This window comes from Sceloporus occidentalis, unplaced genomic scaffold, assembly GCF_023333645.1.
Source record: "Sceloporus occidentalis isolate IW3139 unplaced genomic scaffold, rSceOcc1.0.p SCAF_9, whole genome shotgun sequence".
In the NCBI taxonomy this organism is placed as follows: domain Eukaryota; kingdom Metazoa; phylum Chordata; class Lepidosauria; order Squamata; family Phrynosomatidae; genus Sceloporus; species Sceloporus occidentalis.
Genome location: NW_028316989.1, coordinates 13824792 through 13835949, shown reverse-complemented (window position 1 = coordinate 13835949; position 11158 = coordinate 13824792). Strand labels below are relative to the sequence as shown.

General features: G+C 43.8%; 1 protein-coding gene across 3 annotated transcripts in view; it reads left to right on the top strand.

Annotated features, from left to right (window-relative positions):
- Positions 1–478: 478 nt before the first annotated feature.
- The window catches only part of MCAM (melanoma cell adhesion molecule), a 45340-nt gene continuing 34660 nt past the window's right edge, over positions 479–11158 (top strand). For all 3 annotated transcript variants that reach the window (XM_089537450.1, XM_089537451.1, XM_089537449.1), the window contains exon 1: positions 479–560. In XM_089537450.1, the coding sequence (XP_089393576.1) occupies positions 497–560 (64 nt within the window). In that variant the 5' untranslated portion in view covers positions 479–496. The remainder of the gene's footprint in view (positions 561–11158) is intronic.

Below are 11158 nucleotides of genomic sequence, written 5' to 3'. Positions count from 1 at the left end.
TTTGAAAGCAATCCCTCCATGATCCCTCCTTCCTTGGAGTATGGCACACACAGGGAGGAACTGGTTGCAAAAGAAAGAAATTTGAATTATTTTCTTTCTTTTCTTTTCTTTTCTTTTCTTTTCTTTCTCCTTCTGCTTTGCAGTCATTTGAAGACCAAGCAGTCCAGCCTTGGGGTCCCTTGCAATGGTGGGGGTCTCCATGGGGTGCTCCCAACCCAGTAAAGGGTGTGAATGGGGGGTCTCCCTTTGGATGCACAGCCCTCTATCTTTTGCAAGCAATGCCTTTAGGGACCTGTAGCCCTCCTTCCTTGGGGTCTGGCTTTGCAATGCCTGGGAGGGGGACTGGGGCTTTCCTAGGGGGCTCAGCCTTCCCTCTCCACCCCCTCCTTGCAATGCCCTCCCCCTCCCTCTGACGTCACCCTTGGGGGGGTTTCTCCCTCCTCTCAGCCTCCTCTGCCTCTAGTTGGATTTGGAGCTGAGAGACTCACTAGGAACAATGGGTTTCCCTCGCCTGCTGCTCGCCCTGGGCTGCCTTTTGCTGACCATCCTTTGCATCCAAGGTGAGGACCACTTGGGAGGGAGGCATGCAAGACCCCCCCCCCAGACCTACCTCCCCATTGCAAAAAGGGAGGCTGGGTTTTGCAAACCCAGGACCCCTTTCACCTTTTAAAGAAGGCTTCCAACGCCTTCTTCATTTTCCAAAACTCATTCCTTCCAAAACTCCTTTCCCCCCCTTCCTTTGTATTCCTTCCTTTGCATTTCCTAGGTGCCTTTCTTTCTCATACTGGGCAGTTTTCTTCTTTGCCCACCTCTCCAAATCTGCAAGGTTTTTTTTTTAATAAGGATTCCTAGAGTGGGAGGGTCTTGGAAGAATGTCTTTGTATGTTTGCATTTTGTTTTGTTTGTTTAAAAACACAAAATGTTTTGCATTTTTGTTTTGTAAAATGCTTTGATGTTTGCATTTCCCTCCCCTGAGTTTTCAGAGGTTGCAACCTGCGCAGGCAGATCCTCCTCCTTGTTGCAGAAGGGGATTTGGAAAGTGGGGTTGGGTCGGTGGGCTTTTGTTTAAGGAGGAGAGCTGGTATGTTTGCAGGCAGCCCAGATTTATTTCTATTCGCAAAATCACACACCCACTTTTATCCCCTCCTTCTCACACTACTCTAGTGTATAGTAGCTACTGTAAGGCTTTTGCAACTGGTGGGAAAGGAAAAAGAACGAAAAGGAGGCTGTTTGGAGAGGGTGGCTGTGCGCAAAGGAAGCTAAGCAGGTTGGGGAGCTTTGGTGGAGGGTGGCTGGGTCAGATCTGTCTTAAAAATGAAAATTTGAAGACCTCAGAGTATATTACACTATCTATCCAAGACTACACACACAATGGTGGAGGGTGGGTCAGCCCTGTCCTTTTAAAAATGAAAATTTGGACACCTTAGAGTAGGTTACACTTGCTTTGCAAGACTACAAATGGTGGGTGTGGGTCACACATTTTGGAGACCTTGGGAGTATCTTTGCAAAAAGACACACTCTGCTTCTGTCTCTCCTCATTGGTTTGTTTTCTGTAATATTGGAGGGATCCAAACTGACTCCCCTCTTTTGTAAAGGGTGATGTATTTATTTATTCTTGTTGGAAAAAGAATATATATTGAGGTTGGGTGGGAGAAGCAATCCATTTTGTGTTTTAGGAAAGGGGTACCCACCCAAGGCCCCCAATTCTCAGGCATCTGTGATGTTTATTCTGGAATAGAGGTAAAACCTAGTGGAGAATTGGGGTGCACTGGTGCCTTTTGCTATATTAAAGTACTGTATATTAAAATGCACATTTTTTCCAGGGGTGTATTTTTGAATCCTTATAAACAGATTTGGGATCCCTCCATGTATCCTGCCTTCACCTTAAAAGTAGACCTTGCAGAAACCAAGGAGCTAATAATATATCCCATGATGATTCTTTTGAGAGTAGACCCATTGAACCAAAGGGATTTACACAAATGTTGACTTGCCTCTTGATTTCCAGTATTTATCCCCTTTAAAGGGCAAGTGTTTCAGGGTTAAAACAGACAATAAAAGAGTAACTAAAAAGGATCCACAAATAAAAGAAAGAAAAGCCACAATGGGTTGAGTAGGTCAAAAGGAATGGGCTTAAGGCTTAAGTTTTCTTATTATGACAACCATGATCATCTGGGGCTACAATGAAAACGCACACAAATACACATACACACCTTCTTGCCAATGGGGCTGAATCAGACTAAGCCACCCATCCCATGCCTGAAGTCTTTATGGGGTTATTTCTTGCAAATTTGCAAGAGAAAATATGGGTGAAATGGGGATTCCTGTAATTTTGCACAATTTGTACAAACAAAAAGATGTGTGTAGTTGTAATGGGCAGAGTTCTTGGAAATGAGTGCCCACCCTTCAAAACGGGAAAGAAAGGGGGACCCTCTGCACCCTACTTTAGCTGGTTTGGGGGCAGCCAACTTGGATTGGGGTATTAGAGGGATATATCTTGGTTTGTTGATGGCTGGTTGCTTGCAAATCCCTTTTGTGTTGACAGGTGGATGGGTTTTTGCCTCCCCTCCCCGCACACTGAAATGAGGACAGTGGGGTTTCAGGTCACACAAACACCCACACACACACTTCTGTCTGGAACAGGACACATTGTCTGAGATGGAGATGAAGGAGTGCACAGAGGTTTCGATGACTGTGTTCTGGGTTGGGCACTGAACAATGAGAAACTGTGGATACAGGAATGGTGCTTTGCAGTCCACTGAGGGTACCTTTGCTGCCACCACCTTGAGACAAAAAGCGTTTTCCTACCTGGTGCTGCCCAATTGTCCATTATGTTTGAAGGGATCCTGAAGGTCATCTATCTCATCCCTATTTGCTCCCTTCTTGTAGTGTCTTGATTGGTCCTAATAAAGGTGTTTTCCCCAAATTGCGAACGGTGCCATGCGCATGGACCAACAGGTCAATTTTTCATCAAAGCTTGATCATGGACTTTCCTTTTTTAAAACTGCAACATTCAGAATCCTCTAGGTAGCATGGCTGTTCCCAGAATCCCCCAGCCAACCTGGCTGTTCCCAGAACACTTTTCCTATTATTACTATTATTATTAGAGTTTTATTTATACTGTATAGCACCGTTGAGTTTTACAAGATAAAACCTACAATCTGAAATCACAAAGCATGCAAATTTTAAAAATGGACAATTACACAAATTAACATCAAGTAGCTCTAGAACATATAAACGATGGAGTGCCAATATACCATGGAACCGTCTTATCCACTGGGGTTTGGTTCCAGGATCCCCCATAGATAACAAAATCAAGTCCCATTAAATATAATGGTAGAACAAAATGGTCTCCCTTATATAAAATGGAAAATCAAGGTTTGCTATTTGGAATTTATAGTTTTTTTTTGGAATATTTTCAATCCGTGGATGCTTGAATCTGTGTCTAAAAAATCCGTGGATAAGGAGGGTCCACTGTACTCTCAATCTGACCTGTCCTAGCTCTGATGTTTGCATGTGTATGCGTTTTCTTTTAATTTTTCACTCTAATCTGTTGTGGTTGTTGTGTGCCTTCAAGTTGTTTCTGATTTATGATGACCCTTCCATGGGGTTTCCTTGGAAGAATTTGTCCAGAGTAGGTTTGCCTTTGGTTCCCTCTGAGGCTGAGTGTGACTTGTCTAAGATTGCACATTTCCATGGCAGAGCAGGGATTTGAACCCTGGTCTCCTAGAGTCCTGGTCCAATACTCAAAGCACTGCACCATGCTGGCTCTTAACAAATGTTTTTCTTGGCACATGGTAGGGCAGAAAGCCTAGATTCGTAGAAACCTGTTGTTGGAGGGGATCCTAGAGCTCATCTAGTGCATCCCTTACAATGCAGCCTCTGACTACGTCACACCTGGCAGGTGGCCATCCATCTCACCATCTGCCCAGGAAGATCATCCCACCTGCCGCTGTTAGGAAGTTGGTCCCACGTTTCAGCCAAAATTTGCTTCCTTGCAATTTCTGTCCTTTGTTGTGTGTTTCCCTTCTGTTTAGCAAACCATCTCCTGTTTTGTATCCCTGCATCATGTTATTTTGAGTAAAGTGAAATGTTTTGTCGATAAGAGGGGACGCCTGTTTTCATTGGTTTATTTATTGCAGATTAAAATATTCATAACCTGCCATTTGTGCCAAAGCTCTCTGGGGAGGCGCTCAAACAAGATGCATTTTTTAAAAAGTCAGAATATTTAAAATAAAATTTTAAAAAAGCACTGATAAAATAACAGTACGATCAGCAGCACTTCCTTCTGCCGAAATCCTAGTAAAGAAGCTTTGAGGACATCTCAGGTCCCAGTAATACTTTAGGTTTCCTCTTTGAATTCTGCTGATAGAGAATCATTGTTCGGGGGCCACCATGAAAAAGACCCTGTTCCAGATAAACCCCTTCCCTAAGTATATTGCAAGAAGAAAAGATCGTAGGTCCAAGGGCAAAAAAGGTGGCACCCAGACCTGCCTCCGTTGCCCACTTTTTGTTGTTGTGTGCTTTCAAGTCCTTTCCGACTTCACAACAACTTTAAGGCTAACCTGTCATGGAGTTTGCTTGGCAGGTTTCTTCAGAGGGGGTTTGCCATTGCCATCCTCTAAGGCTGAGACTGTGTGACTTGCTCAGGGTCACCCAGTGGGTTTCCATGACCAAGCCAGGATTCGAACCCTGGTCTTCAGAGTCGTAGTCCAATGCTGAAACTGCTACATCACACTTGCTCCACCATTGCCCACACCTGACTTAAAATATGGGGAGGTGGGTAGGAGAAGAGGTTCTCTTCATTCCTACAGGTTGATCGCCAGGTTGTATTGTGACTTTTTTGGTGTAATAGACTTACAGAATCGTAAGTTCTTAAGAGTTGGAAGGGGCCAGAGAGGTCATCTTGTTCAAACCCCTGCCACAAAGTAAAGCACTTCTATCCAACTTTGGTTAAAAGACCTCCGGAGAATGAGAGTCCACCACCCTCCAAGGTACAAGTTGAGGCTTTTTTATTCCAAAATCTGGACTACTCCAAAATGGTCCACGTGGGAGGCTGAGATAGTGACCCTTTTGCTTTCTGATAGTTTAGTGTACACAAACCTGGTTTCATACACAAAATTATTTAAAATATTATCCATAAAGTTGCCTCAGGCTATCTATATAAGATGTATTTGTTGCTGTCGTTGTGTGCCTTCAAGTTGTTTCTGACTTACCTATCACGGGTTTTTCTTGGCAAGCTTTGCAAAACGTACATGAATTTCATGTTTAGTCTTGGGTCCCATCTCCAAGATATCTTATTGTGTATATGTAAATATTTCAAAATCTGGAGTGGGGTGGGGAATGCAAAACACATCTGGCCCCAAGCATTTTGGGTAAGAGAGGCTCAACAAGTCTAATCCACTCTCCCACAGATTTTAAAGTCAGTTCTTCCTAATGTTTAGGTGGAATCTAAATTGTAATTTGGATGCATTGGTTTGTGTTCTAGCCTCTGGAGCAGCAGAAAACACACTCACTCCATCTTCTATAAGATGTCTCTTCAAATATTTAAAGGTAGCCATCCTTCCACCTTTCAGTTTCGCTTCTCCAAGGTAAATATCCCCAGCTCCCCTGGTTGTTCTTCATAAGGCTTGGTTTCTAAGCTTTGGGCTGCACCGCACTGCAGAAATAATCCAGTTTGACACCACTTTAACTGCCATAGCTCAGTGCTATGGAATTCTTGGAACTGTAGCTTTGCAAGGCATTTAGTCTTCTCTGTTAGAGAGCTCTGGTGCCACAAGAAACTACAAATCCCAGTATCCCATAGCATTGAGGCAGCATGGTAGTTAAAGTGGTGTCAGACTGGATTATTACTGCAATGTGGATGCAGTCTTGGCTTATCGATGTTTACTTCTCAATGCCCAGAACTGGACACAGGATTCCAGGTGAGCACTGACCAAAGCAGAATTGAGCGGCATTACTACTACTTTCCTCCTCAATCTGGATACAGTACTCTGGTTGATGGAAGCCTTTTGCAAGGTTGCTTTATCAGCAATGGAAGAAACCTCAGGTTGACCCTTGGAAACCTTCCCTGGGGAGATAGCTCCATGAGTCATGCTTCCGTTTTGCATGGCGAAAGAAACACCCGGGTTCAGATCCCAGCACTTCCAGTTTGAAAAAAAACAGGTAAGAGGTGACAGGGCTTTTGCTCCAGATCTTGGAGAAGTTCAGTTTTTGGACTACGGCTCATTCAACCAGTATGACCAGTGGCCTTGCTGGCTGAGGGTATTTTGAAAATAGGATTTTCTCCCCCGACTCTTGTTCTCTCCGCCTGAGCCTCTGTAGCCAATATTGGGCTGGTTGGACAGTGAGCGATATGATTGTCTATAGGGCAGTTTCTTGCAAATGCAGCCGAAGAACCACAATGTGGAAATTTCCAGGTTTACAAGTGGAATAAACAGGTCTTTGAAATGGTGCTTTGTCTTATATTTTCTCATTTGGAGAGTCTGTTGGGTTGAAACCTGTGCAAATGGTCAGGCGAGGCCATTATGAGTTTGGGGAGGATTTGAACTCGTGTCCTTTTATCCGCTGCAACACGCCACCTCTATTATTATTCTCATCACCACCATCATCATTGTTTATATCCTGCCTTTTCCCTAAGGCTGTGACTCAAGGTGGCTTACATGTCGAAAAGATTACTATTTAAAACATACAAAAACTGTACAGCAAAGTATTAATCAATAAATCATAAAGAAATCAACCAATTGAGCTATTAACCACGTTATTAACTGATGACCCTCAGGGACTGGGCAGGCTCATACCGAGAGAGATTTACAGTCAGACCTCCTTATCCACAGGTTCTTGATCCATGGACTCAACCATCCATGTCTTGAAAAATACTTTAAAATACATAAATTCCAAAACGCAAACCTTGGTTTTGCCATTTTATATAAGGGACACCATTTTGTTACACTACTGTATATAATGAGCATCCATGAATACTAAGGGTCTACTGTATTTGCTTTTATTTATTCATTGCACTTATAGCCTGCTTTTCTCCCCAAAACCCCATTATAACCAGAATTGCATCCAGAAACAGACTGGCATCCTTTAACCTCCAGTTGCATCAGCTTCCTTGATTTCATGTATGGAGTTTGGAAAAGTTAACCTTTTTAATCAAAGCTCCCAGAACCCCCCAGCCACCTTGGCTGGCTGGGGGATTCTGGGAGTTGGAGTCCAAAATATATTCCCCCACCTCCAGTGTTTAGCCTCATTGATACTTTGCACGCTAAATTGTCCTGAGTTCAGTTATCCTATCCTATCCTATCCTCCAGTTGCATCAGCTTCCTATATTTCATGAATGGAGTTTGAGAAAGTTAATCTTTTGTATTGCACTTCCCAGAATACCCCAGCTGGCTGGGGGATTCTGGAAGTTGTAGTCCATTCCCCCTCCCCATGCTAGACTATCCTGAGTTCAATTTTCCTGTCCTATCCCAACCTCTAGTTGCACCAGCATCCTTTATTTCATATATGGAGTTAGGAAAAATTAAACTTTTTGATTGCAGCTTCCAGAATCCCCCAACCACCTCGAGATTTCTTTTTCCTTCCAGCTTTGCATGCCAAAATGTCCTGGGTTCAGTTTTCCAATCCTGGCGCATCTGACTGGCATTTCCCAACCTTGGCACGCCTCTCTTTCGGGACCAAATCTGATCCAGACTATGCATCTATTCTGCCCTACCTTCTGCAATAAATAAATAAGAAAGTCTGTGTGCATTTTTAATGCACACCTTTTGAGTTGCAGAACAATAACCTTTTGCAGCTGGGAAGAATTTGCAGTCCTCTATGGCAGCTGCAATCTGGTCATCTCAGAAGCTGTAAAATTCCCCTTGCAAAATATTCTCTGAACTCCTGCATGAACTTTCCTCTTCTCCCCACTGCCCTTTACACCCCTAAATGGGAAAGGCCTGCTCCTGAGAATTCCCTACCTTGGCAAAGCTTCTGTGCTTCTTTGGGAACTTAGTGCAAATGCAAATAGATGAGGGGGTGGGTGGATGTTTCGGTGTACATTATGCACAGGGTAGGGCACATTCCTAGCATTGAAGATTGTTAGGCTATTGGGCCGGCCAGACTCCTGAGACCCCTCCAGCCTTGCATACATTTCATTCATTTTAGAGCTGGAGGAAGAAGAATCTTAAAACATCAAATTCATGTTGACTTTATCTGTCCAAATCAACCTCTTTGCTAACTGGAGTGTTTGGGTGATCCAGGTTTTAACTCCCCACTGAAGCTCACTGTGTGACCTTGGACTAGTAGTCATTCTTTCTCCATCTGCCTGGCCTACCTCCTAGGGTCGTTGTGAAGACGACACCACAGCTTTCAACTCACTGGAGGAAAGGAGTTTGATAGGCGTTTTGTATAAATGCTGAGAGTTTAGAGGGCATCATGGAGCGTCTGGGGGCTGCTCCATATCTCACCTACCCCAGACACTGGATTTTAGGAGAAATGGCTGGCAAATTAAAACTAAGTGCAGAGATGTGTTTTATGTTTTAGCCAAGAATTGCACTCACTGGAGGCTTCTGGAGACACAGACCTTCGTTTTTGTGTGTTTCTACCCTCGAGTCACCTGTCAACTTATGGCAACCCATGAATCTCATAAAGTTTTCTTGGGCCAGTGATTCCCAAACTTTGGTCCTGTTGGTGTTTTGGACTTTAGCTCCCAGAATTCGTGACTTTTGGCCAAGTTGGCTGGAGCATCTGTGAAGTGAAGTCCAAAGTGCCTGGAGCACTGAAGTTTGGGAACCAATGTCTTGGCAGTTGTCAGTTCCTTCCTCTGAAATACAGCCTTGGTATTCTTTGGTGGTCTACCATCCAAGTGCTAACTAGACCTGACCCTACTTAGCTTCCAAGATCAGTCAGGATCTGGTGCCTTCAGGGCATATAAGCCTTCATTCTCCATTTTTACCCTCTCTCCCAATTTAATGATGGAGACCTGGGGGATTCCCAGTGGCAAGGCTCCAGGGGCCACAAGAATAGCTTTGCTGGGCTGAATGTGATCCACTTAGTTCCTACCCCTGGTTTTTAGAACTGAGCATCCTGGGAAAAGCTACTGAACCTGATCCATAGGATACCAACTCATGTTTGCAATACCGAAGTCATTGCAGAGGTTGAAACACACTCCTACCCTTTGCCTTTTTGACCTTTTGTGTGCAATCGTGAGGATGTGAAACTTTGGTTTTTCTTATTTTTGAAAAAAAAAAGCCACATACAGTGGGCCCTTGGTATCCGCTGTTGTGTGGTTTTAGAAACCCCTGTGGGTACCAAAATCCATGGGTGCTCAAGTCCCATTAACACCAGTGACATAGTAAAATGATGTCCTTTATATAAAATGGCAAAATCAAGGTTTGCTTTTGGAATTTACATACTTTTAAAATATTTTCCAAGCTGTGGGAAGTTGAATCCGTGGATAAAGAATGTGTGGATATAGAGGGCTGACTGTAGTTGCACAATTCGGAGTGACGTGGGGGGATGTTTGGCAATGAACTGGCAGCCTTTGTTTTGCAATGCAGTGCAGTGCAGTCCCTGGCAGTGTGTTATCCCTTCTTCCCTCCCCAAAACCATCCTTATTTGAAATGCTTCTGCCTCCAAATCAACAGGAGGAGGTTAAAATTTTGAATATTCTGTCCAAGGAGAGCCAGGAATGTTAAAGACACTATTTTTGAGAATGCAAAAAGCAGGACTCTTTGGTATGATCATAAATTTTTGCACCAACTCTCCCAACAAACTCTCACTGCCGTTTCCCAGCAAAGAACCCCTTCCAGGGTTTATTTGGAGGGAGGCGTTGAGAATATTACAAACACGTCGTCGGATGAATGAAACTATTGTTCCTCCTAGCCAGAGGCCTATAGGTATACCTCAGTTAACATTTCCTGGGCGTTACTTCTTTTTAAGAGAAAAGTTTGGACCCAGCGGCAGAAATAGCATGGAAAGAATAGCGATAAGATTCCTGCACCCCAAAAATGAAGTTCAGTTTCACATCTTTCAGGAAACCTTTTCTTCAGATCTAATACAGGTTGAGTCTCCCTTATCTGGAATTCTGAAATATTCAAAAATTATCCGCATGGATGATCCAGAATTGCACAGGTCTAGGTCCGCCAGCATGATTCTGTAGTATACTTCCACTGGCGGTTGACCATAGAATTGCACTGGAGGACCTAGAGAGGTGTTCTGTGTAGGCAATTCTAGGTCGTCCAGTGCAATTCTTTGGTATGCTTCCACTGGACATTTACCATAGAGCTGTCTTGAAAGACGTAGATATTCCCAGAGAGGTGTTCTCTCTATGCAATTCTAGGTCCTCCAGTGCGATTCCAAGGTATACTTCTGTAAGCAGTCATCTGTTTCAGTAGGGTTTACTATCACCCATGTTTTTGCAATTCCTCGTTAAGTCCAGGAATGTATCCCCCGTGGATATGGGGTTCTTACTGTATTTCTAAGCAGTCAGCTAAAGGTTTAAGTTATTGCAATGCTAGAAATCTGGGGGCTGAAGGAAAAGTTCAGGAGAAGGGGCAGAATTCTTTTTTGGGGTGAAACACCCTCATTTTGCCCTCCAACCATAGCTATACCCATGGAGACTCCATAACTGTCTTATTTACCCAAACTCAGGGTCAGTAAGCTACAAATGCAGAAGGGGAAGAGGACTTGGATCCACTTGGCTTACAAGGAGCAGGAAAACATTAAGGTTTTATAGCAGACTATATTATTATTGTACTTGATTTATATAGTGCTGTAGATTTACACAGCGCTGTGCATACAGTGTATGGACAAACACAGCCTCCCACACAAGGCTTGTAGATGATGTTGACTCAGTAGACTTTTCATTTAACTTAGTGAGCAACTAGTACAGTGTGCCCGCGTCATACACGGTTTTCAGCATATGCTGAAAGCCGCACAGGGAGGTAGGGGCGGCACATCCCATAGGGACAAATGGGGCACGTGTGCACCGCGCCACTGCGTGCACGAAACCCATTCATTTAAATAGGGCTCGAGCATAGGCGGTATTTGTTTTACGCAGGGGAGTCTGGAATGGATCCCCGCGTAAACAAAGGGCGAGAACTGTACTTTCATACAACCTGCATATAAGATATATATAGTCCATGAGCACAGTGTCCTCTCCTTCAGTCTTAGT